The sequence below is a fragment of the Anarrhichthys ocellatus genome, unplaced genomic scaffold (genome assembly GCF_004355925.1).
Source record: "Anarrhichthys ocellatus isolate YVR2014 unplaced genomic scaffold, GSC_Weel_1.0 scaffold25, whole genome shotgun sequence".
In the NCBI taxonomy this organism is placed as follows: Eukaryota; Metazoa; Chordata; class Actinopteri; order Perciformes; family Anarhichadidae; genus Anarrhichthys; species Anarrhichthys ocellatus.
In genome coordinates this window covers 4,566,666-4,580,544 of record NW_022280055.1, presented here as the reverse complement: position 1 = coordinate 4,580,544, position 13,879 = coordinate 4,566,666, and the positions used below count along the sequence as shown (strand labels likewise).

General features: G+C 41.6%; 3 protein-coding genes across 4 annotated transcripts in view; 2 read left to right on the top strand and 1 right to left on the bottom strand.

Annotated features, from left to right (window-relative positions):
* msraa (methionine sulfoxide reductase Aa) overlaps window positions 1-2,344 on the top strand; it is a 44,672-nt gene extending 42,328 nt beyond the window's left edge. Inside the window, exon 6 of the mRNA XM_031861669.1 lies at window positions 1,435-2,344. Within this exon, the coding sequence (XP_031717529.1) occupies window positions 1,435-1,605 (171 nt within the window). The 3' untranslated portion in view covers window positions 1,606-2,344. The remainder of the gene's footprint in view (window positions 1-1,434) is intronic.
* Window positions 2,345-7,901: 5,557 nt separating this feature from the next.
* LOC116391141 (uncharacterized) overlaps window positions 7,902-13,879 on the top strand; it is a 26,430-nt gene continuing 20,452 nt past the window's right edge. The window contains exons 1-2 of the mRNA XM_031861422.1: window positions 7,902-8,168; window positions 8,488-8,584. Coding sequence (XP_031717282.1) covers window positions 7,902-8,168; window positions 8,488-8,584 — 364 coding nt within the window. The remainder of the gene's footprint in view (window positions 8,169-8,487; window positions 8,585-13,879) is intronic.
* Window positions 8,796-13,879, bottom strand: part of LOC116391247 (12-(S)-hydroxy-5,8,10,14-eicosatetraenoic acid receptor-like) — a 6,581-nt gene continuing 1,497 nt past the window's right edge. The window contains exons 2-4 of one of the 2 annotated variants that reach the window (XM_031861648.1): window positions 13,587-13,766; window positions 12,238-12,643; window positions 8,796-11,611 (exon numbers count right to left, since the gene is read on the bottom strand). In XM_031861648.1, coding sequence (XP_031717508.1) covers window positions 11,132-11,611; window positions 12,238-12,643; window positions 13,587-13,750 — 1,050 coding nt within the window. In that variant the 5' untranslated portion in view covers window positions 13,751-13,766 and the 3' untranslated portion in view covers window positions 8,796-11,131. The remainder of the gene's footprint in view (window positions 11,612-12,237; window positions 12,644-13,586; window positions 13,767-13,879) is intronic. The other variant, XM_031861650.1, reaches the window with a different exon arrangement.

Genomic DNA, 13,879 nt, shown 5'->3' with positions numbered 1-13,879 from the left:
ATTTGACAGTTGTTTACTACACATATATATATATATATATATATATAATTTGTGTCGTGGGTCCCGGCTTGTCATTAAGGGGTGATGGTGGGTCCCGCAGCCAGACCAGTTGAGAACCACTGATCTAAGGTGAGATCACTTCACATAAAACTAGTTGTCATTTTTAACAGCTAGCAATAACCTTAAAGCCACACGGTTCCCACCATTAGTATCGAGATCATGTTGCTTCAGTTGTGCATCCGTTTCACGTTTTTTGCAGAATGAAAGCCATTTCTGTCAATTAGCGAGTAGGAACGGCTCCATAATCACAAGAAATGGAACATATAATTAGGCGGGGAATTATTGTAATTGTGATTATGTGATCGTAATGCAGCTGAACACACAAAGTTAAATGAAAGGCACAGTTATTAGATATTTAACCTGAACATTCAGCCAGTAAATGAAGCTTTCACATACAATTTCAACCAAATAAACATGGAGCAACTTTTTGACTTCCTCATCATGCCTGGATCCCAATTTGAGCCGCAGAAGTTCCTAAAATGCACGAAGCGCGGTTCAGTTCTATTATCATTTAGGTTCTCCAGCAGGATAATTACCATAAACCTGGCGCCGTCACTTCAGAGGATTTGGGTTTCGGTAGCTGTCGCGTCGGGCGGAAGAACAGCAGCTCCGCCGATAAAACACAAAACATGTAAATGTCGAGCCAAATTAAGCTCTCCCGCCAACCAATGCTATGATCAAGCTGTGTTGTAAACATGCCGGCACACACTCCAAAAAAACAAAGCAACACCACTCAGTCAGGAATTTAAGTTTCGTGCGTGTGTGTGTGCGCGTGTGTGTCTTTTCCTGCTTCTTTGTTTTTTGATTCATCCACATGCCATCTGGTTGAGTTATTTTATCACAAGGAGGAGAAGGTGTCATCACCGACGGATTCTACCGTGAATATGTGTGCGTGCATTGTCTGTTTTTTTTGTAGTTTGCCATAAACAAACTTTTTATGTTTGTTTATTATATAAACAAACTTTTTTATTCCCAAGATGACCGTAAGTACTTTGCAGTGTGAGGAGAGGCGATGAGAGAAATTGGAGGAGGAGAAATTGTTTTCATGCTCAATAGGATACAAACATAAACAAGTGCATTAAAAAAACACTTATAATCCTAAATGTAGGCGCAGTTCACAGAGAAACGCGCTACTTTTTTAGGTTTTCAACATTGGAGAGATCAAATAGAACTTAATTTCCCATCATACACTATTCCTGCCATTCCTGCCATGTTCTTTGTTGTTGCTGCTGAAGCTGATTCCCACAGAGATCACTGACGTTTCCTTCTTATCCGTCTGTTCGTCCATTGCTTCTACAACTATAACTCCATCTGTTTAACGCAGTTTACATCCTTGTAAATCTACAAATGTGTCTTTGTTGCTGCTTCTTTCAGGTACTAGCCGAGGAAGGTTACAGTGCGATCACAACAGAAATAGCCGAAGCCAAGCCTTTCTACTACGCTGAGGATTACCACCAGCAGTACCTGAGTAAAAACCCTGAAGGATACTGCGGGCTGGGAGGGACGGGAGTCTCCTGTCCAATAGGAATCAAAGCTAAGGCCTAGATAGCCAATGGCAGCCAAGAGCCATTGCCGTCAGTAAGGATGCAACAGTGGAGTGGAGTAAAGTTTTAAAATGTGTCCAGAATCAATAGGCTTGATGTTTCAATCAATATCTGAAGAAAATTAGATTTTCGTATATTTTAGGCATTTGGGAACATCGGTCAAATATTTAAAACTGTGCATTCGATAATGTCAGTATATCGCACATTTCTCATGAACCCAGCATCTCCATGCCTCTGAAAAACAAAACGGAACAATGATTGTTGTCAAGTGCTGAAGCTCAGTTTGTAACATAGTAAATAACGCAGCCGATTTGTGCCTGATGTGAACCAGTGACGCGTAGCATGAACTGCAGCGCAGACGCTGGTGAAGGCCGGTTGTCTTCTCAGCTCTTTGCTGATGGAGAACCTACCAGTGACTCAAGATATCCACGAATGCTGGTGCATCGTCACTTTAGTGGAGGCTTCACACATGCGGGGCAATTTTATATGTTCGATGTATCAAAATGTATGTAATCCAATGAAAGCTAGTGTAAAAAACAGTCTCTCTTAAATTTTAGTGTACAGTCCGACACAATCTAATATAGTGTGCATCAGTCCACAATTCACTTTTTTCGCATATATAAATTGAAGATTTTGTTTCGCAGAACGATGCTCAGGTTGCTTATACATGATGATTATTTATGTTCATTTTTGAAAGTCTGTAGAGGAATAAAACATATTAAAAGCTTCCAAAATCAGAAGTCTCTTGCGTCTTTTCTGTTTCCTGAGTGCTGTTTAAATCTAACCATACGAGAGGAACAGAGCTGCGTGTACGATTTAAACTCTATTATATCATTCTGAGTTTGCAGCACGGTGAACAGCAGATTTGTTTGTGATTAAAACTCTATGTATTTGCTCTTTGGTGGTTTTGATTTTGGAAGACCTCCAGTCCTTCCTCTGATCTTTGCCAGAAGTAACGTTCCAGTCCTCGACTCATCCGTCATCGCCGTTCATCTGTGTGCGTTTGTGTTTTGTACAGTATGCTCTACGTGTTTGGCTGCTACGGCACACAAACACACCGGCACACCAGCAGGAGGAGAGCGGGTTTGGTGCCAGGCCCTCCAAAGCTTGGCATCACCGCCGCAGAGTCGAGGGGAAAAAAAAAAAAAAGGCAGGAGAAGGAAAAGATCGGTCTCTTTAGAAAATGGCAGAGCGCCACCTTGGATCTGGGCTGCTTTGGATCGCCTCCATGATGCAGGCTGCAGGACCTGACTGGCTTTTCCAAGCCAGATCTGACTGCTATTTTTGGAGTGAAGCTGACGAAAGCTGAAATTTGGTGCAAATATTCAGTGTTCCTTAGGTTTGTCCATTTTTTGCTTTTAGTAAAATGTAATAAAAAAGCCTCAGAGTTTAGACCACAAGGTATTAAAACTACTGAGACAGAATATCATGGATGTTTTTTAATAAGGAAAAAACATCTTTCACTAAACCATCAGTATAGCATGGATCAATTCTATGATAAATGTGAGCGCTATGCGGCGCACGCATCATATCATATATGAGGATGACACCAGCTGCGACTGGATCCCAGTTTTAATAAAGGGGTAATATTGGCTCAATATACATCAGCCTGCCCTCCACACTGCCTTTGTTCTTTCCGGGTTTGTTGGTTGGATTTGTGGTTATTAATAGAACGATAATAATTTCACAGAGCCCTGTGATTGGTGAGAATAAAAGTTGGTTAATTAAAGTTTAAACAATGTGATTTCAAATAACTTTCTTGGATAAAGCAAATTAACTACTTAGTTTGCAATTCATAATTTATCGTTCGTCAAAAGAACAATGTATTCCTCTTTGTTGAATTTGTGTTTTCCACCTGTAGGTATTGTACAATCTGTACCTTTTTGTTAATTATGTTAATTTCATCGAGTACTGAAAGGCAATGAAACTTAATAATAGTTCATTGATTCATTTTCTCGTTACCGATTGCTCCAATGTTTGACTTTGGGAGTTTTTATCTTTGTGTTTAGTTTAAGGGGGATCTATTGCCAGAAATGGATTATAACATTAAGATTATGTATATTCATCTAAAAAATAAGAACCGTTGTGTTTTCATCACCTCGGAATGAACTGTTTATATCTACATAAGAAAGGGCATCCTCTTCACAGAGCCGGCTGCCATGTTCCTACAGTAGCCTAGAAAGGACAAACCAAACGTTGGCTATAGATGGGGCCATTCTTGTTTCGTGTTTTCACATCGGCCACCGTAGGTCTCCTACACAGGAGAAGTGTCAGTTGGTTGCAATCTAAAACCTCACCGCTCAAACATTTATTATTGGAGAAGTTGTGCTTATTTGGTAAAATTATATGAAAAATCATGTGGCAAAATGTAAGGTTTATTGGAGATTCTTTACTAGAAATAACCTCTCCAGATATACCATTTTCTTTTCATGGGGTCTTCTTCAAATCAATGTTGTGTGTCTGTGCCAACACTGCTGGTATTGTAGAAGGCTTTATCTGCTCATAATTCAACAAGGCCAAGTGTAAAGAAATCTGCTGCATGTCCTTAAAATACCGGAAGAATCTCGCTAACCTTTCTACATCTCTGGCCAACTGGTGATTGTGACTCTGATCGTCAATCCAATTGTACAAACTTGTCATCGGGATTTGTGTCTGTTGTTTATTTTGGGATGTATATATATTTTTATAAACCTCATACGACACATAAAGAGCACACAGCCAACATTACTGTCTGTCTCTCATTTCATACGGACTCACTCACTTCCCTGAATCTGTCCCTGGTTAGAACGCATGCTTATGCTGCCATCACGTGGTATGTTTGAGGTATGAGCACATGGCTCAGACCCACTGAGGTAACATAAACCAATGCAGGATTTTAGGCTTTAGCTTGAGATAGAAAGGTCAGAATTCCGAAAAAAAATTCATAAAAATTAAATACTACTAATGTACTACGAACAGACATTGGTCCATGTCGAAAAAAAAGGCAATTTAACTCAGTTTTTATAATTTCTCCTTTTGTATCTGGCTGAATTATTCCTTGAATATATTCTTATTGCTCATATATTTACATTTTAAAACACAAAAGATTATTTTCGCTTACAGAAACGTTTAAAATACAATACATATGCAAGAGAGTTTATGATTTGTATGAAATTATAGAAAATCATGCGCGATTACTTAAGGAAATGGCTGATATCCTTGTTTCACCATTGTGTAACCTGTTGAACACAAGCCTAGCCAGCGGCGAGGTACCCGTACAGTGGAAAACGGCAACAGTAACCCCCATCTTCAAAAAAGGCGACAAGTCTGACCCAGCAAACTACAGGCCCGTCTCACTTACGTCAGTAGTGTGCAAACTCATGGAAAGACTGATTGCTGAAGACATCAGGGAGCACCTGAAATCTAACGACCTTCTATGCAAGCAACAGCACGGCTTCACGTCCGGCAGATCAACAGTTACTAATCTACTGGAAGCAATCGACATCTGGACTGAAGCCCTTAGTCACAAGCTTCCAGTCGATATTCTCTTCCTAGACTACGCTAAGGCCTTTGATAAGGTTCCACACGAGAGACTTCTCCTTCAACTTTCAACCTTTGGCATCCAAGACAACATACTTCAATGGATCCGTAACTTTCTTACCAATCGCAGACAACGATTAGTGGTAAATGGACAATTCTCTGATTTTGCAAGCGTCAACAGCGGGGTACCTCAAGGCTCAGTACTTGGCCCTTTGCTGTTTGTACTATTTGTGGCTGATATACCGGATTTCCTCAACAACTTTGTCCTGATGTTTGCCGACGACACTAAGATCTTTGAAGTCATATCACAGCTACATGACACGCAGCACTCCAGTCTTCAGTGTGACTTGGACCATCTCCAATCTTGGGCCCAAACAATGTGCATGTTATTTCACCCAGATAAATGCAAAACAATGCACCTCGGGAACACTAACCCGCAACGCACATACACAATGAGGAACACATTCAAGTCCTTGGATCAAACATCATTTCTCCACCTGTACAAATCCTTGGTACGTCCTCACCTCGAGTAGGCCTCAGTCGTCTGGTCGCCCAAACTCAAGCGGGACAAAGACGCCCTGGAACAAGTTCAGAGACGCGCAACTAGACTAGTGCACGGCCTCTCAAATTTCTCATACCCAGAAAGACTTGCCAGCCTCAACTTGCAAACGCTGGAATTTCGACGTAAACGAGCCAACATGGTCCAAACTTTTAAAAATACTGATAGGAATTGACAGCGTACAGTCTGACAGAAGTTGTGAAGTATGTGGCAATAGTATGTTCAAAAAATCCCTCAGCACCAATACAAGAGGTCACGATCTGAAACTACAGGTACAACACCAGCCTGGTCCACGGAAACCTTTTTTCTCAAGTAGAACAACACCAGTATGGAACAGCGTGAGTCAAGGAACAGTTAGTGCCTCCTCAGTCAACACATTTAAGACCAGCCTAGGGAGAGAATGGCAACACCATCAAAGCCAACACCAACACATATTTTCCTACTAATTCACCGTCCAGTCCCACGTTCTGCATTAACATATCTAACAAACCTTGAGACTCAACTATTTACGGATGAGGATCAAGCCATCACCTTGGTTTAGGGTCTCAATACTCTTATAGGGTACCTAATGACCTTTACTGAAGATAAATTACTAAAGATAAAGTTATTTTGAAGGGTCTTACCGGAAGTTCGCTGCATCGTCACCTGTGCGCTTGCTCTGACGCAAAAGTAAATGTTTGCGCTCTAATACCACCTCGAGGGATCAACATTGGTATACATGAAACCTTTGGTTTAAGGGAGACTTGTCTGCATTTAGAGTTAGTTGTTTGATTGTGACACATGTTGTGACGGGTGGGGTGATGATGCCCAGTAACTGTGGCAACAGTAAACTTCCCTCAACTGTCACGCAGCTCAGCTCGTCCCAACACGGAAGGTAACTAACCACAAATATTATTATGATGGTTTTCAACTAAAATATCACATGTCACTGTTTCTTGAGATCTTAATTTACTTAGGAGAGAGAGTTCACTTGTGTTGGTTATTCATGATAAACTCTGTTGATAAAGTCTCGGGTTCACTCACTTTAAGATAGTTTACGGTACATTTATAGATTTTTGAATGTAGTTTGGTGTTCAGGGTAGAGTTTTGATAGCCCCTGTTTTTACATTTAAAAATGGATGATTACCACAAATATATTCAAGTCACAAAGTCCGTGTTTCTGAAAAATGTTTAACCTTAAAGCCAATCTTTGCAGATTCCTCAAAGACTCCTTTATTATATATGCATTTATATCTAATTAAATATTATAGTATTGGTTCAATTCAGTGGGTTCATCAATAAATAACCCTTTTAACCTAGTTGCTACCCATTTGTTCACTTAGTTCCAAGATAGACAAATGGCTAATACTTGGTATTAAGTATTATGTCTTTTTATTGTCCGTTATTTTATATTTTAATATTAAATACGTGCTATATATCCTTGTTTTAAACACATATTCGAGAAGATAAAGATATATCAGTTCAGATAGGTGTGCTAATCCCCAAGGAGCAGGAGGAATAAAGTGCTGGGGGCCATCTTAGTTTGTGGAAAACCGATTTAAAATCTTCATTCACAATCTACTGTAGTTGGACAGTCGCTCTTTGAGAAATCTAGAAAATGATATCTTATAAACCCTGGTGGTTACTGAAACGGCAGGACGTTCCAAAAGTTTTAACTCGTGTTTCATTTATCTTTCGAAGACATGTTTATGCTAGCTGTAAGCTTTGCCACTCAAAATGTCATCATAAGGACAAAGGTAACAAACGTTTTTGTTACTCATTTAACTACTGTGTCAGTTTGATAGCAGCTTAACTTGTGATTACAATATTGACAGAAAATGTCAGTTTCAGCTTTTCAGAAAGACTAAAGAATCAGTGAGGTTGAAGAAAAGGCCAGCAAGGAGAAGAGACTGTAGTTCTCAAACATATAGCTTCATTTGAAGTGTACACACAGGCAGATTGGCTTGTAAATGTCACATTAATGTCACACATTAAGTTATCAGAAAATGTCTCTGTTGACTTTCAGCCTACATATTTACATATCCAATTTATCCCACATTTTAGAGTGAGTCTAAAGTCATTTTTCTCCATGAAATTAAAGCCTTTTTCTTTATTCTCATTGTGACATTTTTATGTTTAAAAAAAATAATAAACCACTAATTAATGCTTCCAAAATTCAGATGAAGAAAAGCTCAGAATAGAGCAGTTGTCAAAACGAGCAGAGGGTGCATCGTTGAACGATGTCTGCTGAAAAACCCATGGAGAGAACGTGCCAGAGGACGTGCACGGACTCTAATCGGTCGGTTCAGACTCCTGCACCTGTCTCACCCACTCCTGGACTCAGTGGGGTAGAGCACCCAGGGGACGGCCTGGGCCAGCTGGCCTTTCAGGGCCAACCAGTGGTGGGCATGACGCCCCCTGGCCTCTCCTCTCTCCTGAGCCCTGACGATGCTGTCCCCCGTGGACGATACCAGCCGACGGCCTTTCACAACGTAAATCAGCAACAAGTGAGTGTTACTTTGCTGTATTACCCAAAAAAGCTATTGATGATGTGTCTAGCACTATGTTTGATGAGAGGAGAATCTCAGGGTGAAAACCTTTCGTCAATTATGAGACAGGGAACTTTATCTAGAAATAAAGAAAGGATGTATTATATACAAGACTGTTCAACGTAATCAGGCATGTCCACTTTTAGTTCAGTTGTTCGTCTTGCCACTAGACAGCAGTAGAACATCAGATTAGTGTTCCTGCTGGGAAGGAAAGTGCCCACCACAGCCATTGTAACATGTTGCGTTGGTCCGGTTCTTAATGTGTGTCTCTTGGCAGGCGCCAGAGCGTCCATATGAGGTGGTTCAGCGGCAAATTGAGCAGATCCACGAGGTCCTGCAGGAGCAGAGTCGACTGCTGACGCTACTAGGGACAGGTCAGTGTTGAGCAGCACACTCTCCTGTTTGGGTCAGGTGAAAGAAAAAAAAAAAGAAATATATATATTATTAAAAATATATCTATATATATATATTTTTTCTGATTAAATGCAACAATATTTGTTTGGGTGATCCAGTATTGATTCTTAAAACCGGTCTTTGCATTTGAGCCTTTTCTGAGAAAACAAATGTGTACATCTGCGCTAAATCTTCAGCATTGTAATTAAGGATTTTCAGCAACTAATTTCCAGTGCTGGGTGATGCTACTTTTAAAAGTAACGAATAACATTACAACGTTGGTGCCATTTAAAAGTAACTTGTTTCAGCCACTGAGAAAAGTAACTCCTAAGAGCCCTTTTCCATTACCAAAAACCTCTTTGCGATTCCTTGCGCCTGTTGGTTATACATCGACGTCTCGTCTCATCTCGTCACAGCCCAAAGAGCCTGGCCTTGTGGGCGCATGTTGGCGCTTCTCTAAATTGCTGGGGACGCTTCTTCTTATTCTCAGACACAATCTGCAATTCACTGTGATGTTCTTTTAACGAACAGCTTATTTGAAAACATAAATAAATAACTGATTACTTGAATTACTATACGTTGAGGAGATTACGAGAAGTTTGATTACAATTACGACGTCTTGCCTCGAATTCCTTAAGTTTCCAACTCAACACATACTTATCTTAATGAGATAAATGACTTAAAACAACATTCAGTCTGAGGCAAAGTCATTAACCCATAACAGGCTTCAAACAAATCAGGCATGCAGCCAATCTGTAAAGAAGACCAATAACACTGATCTTCAGTGTTTTTCTGTTTGTTTTTGTATTCGTACGTCCTTCCTCTGTCGTTGCCGCGGCTGCTGTGTTATTAAACCTGCTAGCCTCAACTTGACAGCCTCCTGTTGCTACAACCGTACTGCCTGCACGGAGCAATGGGTACACACCTCAAAATGTTTCAAAATTGAAAATAAGGGTGCTAATGCATCTAAACAAATACCTTGAGTTAGGATAGGATAGACAACAATACGTGGGGAATATGCTGCTTTTGACGAGGTGAGTTCACATTTACAATTCAGAACAAACTGTCACAGGGGTGGAAAATGGAGCCCAAAGAGGCCGATCAGCACCGTCAACAGTTGGACACTGACAGTGATGTATAGGAGGGTGCAACAGGGATCTGGATGCGTTGCTTTTTCTCCTTGTTTGGGATGTTACAAGCTGGCTTCACAGTAAATGCTTTACATGTTGGTGTGTTGCTCAGAGTGCATTTGTATATCAAGGGTCTCCATCTTGTGATGTTTTGCTTAGACCTGTATTTAGTTTATTTACAGCAGTAATATACAAAAATCTTCAGTTGGTATCATGATCTCATGCAAATAATTAAGTTTTGATGATCAACATCACAAAATGACATACAGCGTGAGTGAGGAATGTTTAAATCAGCCTTCTAGATTCCTGCAGTCCACTCGGGTTTGACATTTTAGTAGTGGTCGTAGTTGCACATCATTTATAACCTCCTCTTAAAGAAAAAGGGGTGTAGACGGCCTGCTTTACCCTGATTATACATAATTACAGTTGTACATGGGAAGTGAAAATGCACCAGTAAGAAATAAATTCCAAAAGATATTGGAAATCTTCATATACATCTTTGAGAAAAACAATATGTTGTACTGAGGGTGAACCCCAGCGAGGACCGGTACAGCTGGTTTCAGGTACTGATGATGAACGCAGAGATGGAGAGCTTCCTGAGTGCCAACACAGTATGTATGGGTAAACATACAGTACAGCAGAACACAGTAAGTTAGGTCTGTACTATACTTTATGGTCTATACTAGTACTTTGTAGTTCGTGCAAGGACCATCGTATGCAGGGAAATGCAATCGCAAGGGAAATGTATCATCTTAACACCACACAACAAATATAAAAATATATATCTAAATATAAAACAATGCCGCTGAAAAAAAAAAAAGTCCAGATCTTACTCATTGTCTTATATCCGTATAAATCATATTGAATTAGACTTTAGATCAGGTGGCAGCCGCACAGTGTGAAGCCACGTGAATGGACCACGAGCACTGAAAGCAGTCGGTCAAGCGTCGATGCGGATTTCATGTTGGAAAAAAAGTGCGGAAAGAAAATGATTCGTTCTCAAATTGTTCAGAAGACGGTCTCTTCAGCTCCAACAGGAGGTCATTAAGGGTTACAGTGAGAAAAACATCAGCAAGTGTGCGTGAGTGGAGCTGCTGGCCCTAAACACGGCTCCAGATAAACCCATGAACACATGCTGATTTTAGATAGAAGATGGTTTCATCAGATCAGATCATGGCTGTGCCCACAGAGGATGTCATCCGCCCCCGCCTGTGTTTTCAGCCTTTGTGTAAATTCGGCAGAATTGCTTTACCTAATGTTTTTCTGAGAAAATGTTAATAATCTGCCGGCGTAGCTTGTGTGGAGGGACCAGTGGTTATGCTATCTGTGCAGCTGAGCTGTAATGTTGATTAAACACATTGGACAAAACTTTCACTGCAGTTTAAGAGACTGAAAATATCATTTTGCTAATATCGGCAAAGAAACTTCTCTAATTCCAGAAGTCGTTGTTGTTGTTGTTGTTGTAGTTGTTGTTGTTCCCAAGCAAAAGTCAGTATTTAACAGTCTGTTCCGGAGAAACGCGGGACAGAAGGTGGATATGTAGGCGTCTTTAAACCCGGAGTTGCAGAAGCAGTATACCAGCGGGTCCAGCAGGCAGTCGATGTAAGACAGAACCATGAGGCTGTCGTAGACCTGAACCACCGCATCTTCCATGTGCTCCCAATCTTTGTTAAGCCGGACGCTCAGCAGCACTGCTCTGGCAACGGTGCTGGGCAGGAAGCAGACGGAGAAGACGACGACGACGGACATGACCACGCACACGGCTCTCCTCAGTTTGGTCTTCTCCCCCACCGTCTTCCTCCGCAGCCGGTTGACGATGTGCACCGTGCAGTAGACGAGGATGACGAAGGGCACGATGATCTGGCCGAAATAGACGATCTTAAAAGGAAAAAAATTAAGAAATGAAAGGCCGCAGAGTTCACCATCCGTACCCCTGAATTTAAAGATCGTTTTTGTCAGGTGCTGAGGTGTATGACTCATTTCTAAATTGAACTTCTCAGCAGTCTTACTCATCCAAAGCTATTGTCCTCACTTGTCTTGTTCTGGCTGTGAAGCAGCTCAAAACACAAAGATATCAAGTTTTCCATCATCCAGCAAATATTCACATTTGGGTGAGGAGTTTTTCTTCAACAAATAGTTGCACAATGCCACAGGTCTTCTTATCTATTCTTATTAGACATAAAATTGAACGTGTCCAGAGTTTAAGATGCTGTGATGGCTCGACGGGTTTGTTTATGCTGCTTGTGGCAATCTGTTAGTCAGGGAACTAGGGCAATTAGATCAACCATTAAAGCTAATAAACTGTAATGACTGTCAGGAAGTCTGTGTGTGATGGTATGAGGTAGTGTAAATAACTGTAGTTCTTATTATTGTTGACAGCGGCTAGCTTTGGCAGGGTTGGCATACGTCGGGTGTATTGGGCAATTGTAATTATTAAAGCCTTTTTGGTTTCCGAGCCCATTTTACAGCTCTGCTAATGCAAACTAAAGAAACCAAAAGCACACCTCTCTGAATGTGTCCGTCACGTCGTGAAAACGGGTCTCGTGCTTGCGGCCGTGGCTGTTGCAGCACTCGAAGGTCTCGACCATCGTGGGGATGGTGAGGGGCAGCAGGAGGAGCCAGATGACGATGGAGACTAGGGGGGATTTCTTCAGCACTTTGACGAAATTCCTCCTCCCGAGATGCACCACGTTGAAGTAGCGGTCGATGGACAGGGTGATGAGGAAGGCAATGCTGGCGCCGCGGTTGAGAAACAGCATGAAGAGCATCGTCTTGCACAGTGCTTTGTTGGGGCTGCGCCGGTGGCCGAGGTGGTAGTGGTAGGCCTTGGCAGGAAGACAGGCCACCAGCAAGAAGTCGGCAACCACAATGTTGAACAGGAAGATGCTTTTGTTCTTCCAGAACTTGAACCTAAAGGGTGAAAGCCGTTGACAAAGCAGTTATTCGCTTCACTGCTACAACGTTCGCTCTGCATCAAGAATAAACACAACAGAGAAGGAAGCCTAACCTGATCCTGTCTTTACATCTTTAACATCTACAGAATCCCTGCACTGGTCAAACTGCTTAACGTTCAAGATGGGATGACTGGAAGAGGATCCACTGGTCAAAAGGAGATCTCTTTCGACACATTTCTTAGTATCTCATAATTGCTGCTGCTTTTCTTTTCGCAGTGTATATTTCAGTGGTGCACAGATCCTATACAACTTACAAGGACCCACTTTAGGAATGCAGAGATGTTTTCTAAAGATCATTTCAGCGTTTTTCATTGCAGAAATGGACTGAGAATCCAAACAGGATGTGGCTGCTGTCCCTCTCATCTCCTAATCACTAACATGTCATGAAGCAGTGGTGTTAAACTTGTATCAGAGCATTCATTGAATCAAGACAAAACTTGCAGGGTTCGAATTTTTACTTGCCTGGATATAAATAGTTTTATTTCTTGGTGGTTATCGAATAACAACAAAGACTTAGGTTAATTGTCATTTTCTATCTGCCCTGCTCTCACATGTGCGGCAAATTGCGCAAGACATAGACGGAGTTTCGCCACCCAACTGAACCCTTGTTTCCAGGATAACAGCCTGATTTGGCAGGTATCCTAATTACCAATAGCAGCAGCAGGTCAAAGTCACCTGGACTCATTGACTTTCTTGTGGTTTGAATCACTCGAAGAGCCTGGAAATTCCCAGCGGCTGATGAATCATTTATGAAGTTCAAGTTTTTGGCTAACTTGAAACTTTTCCCCCTCTCTCCGAGGGCTTTACCTCACTTCTCACTCCCTCGTCCACATTCATGTTTGAGTACTTTCTGAAAAAAGTTGAAACGGCAGTGCTAGTCAGATTGTGTTTCCTCCTACCTGAAGACGAAGACGTAGAGGACCGACAGGTTGAGAGGCAGACCCAGCACGAACTCTCCAATCATCAGCCAGGAGAGGGTCTCGTATGTGACCTGATTAGGTGCTTTGCAGTGGTCAACTGTTGGATCCGTAGACATGTTTGCTGGGAAGGGCGTAACATTCATTGAAGCGGCACTATTTCTGCAGCAGTAGAAGAAATTGCAGACAAAGTAATACCAAAGCAATGGGAAGAAGTTTTTCCAGGCAGGTTAAAGTCCTCGTGCACCGATTCCCGCACCCCGTCCACCCCGACT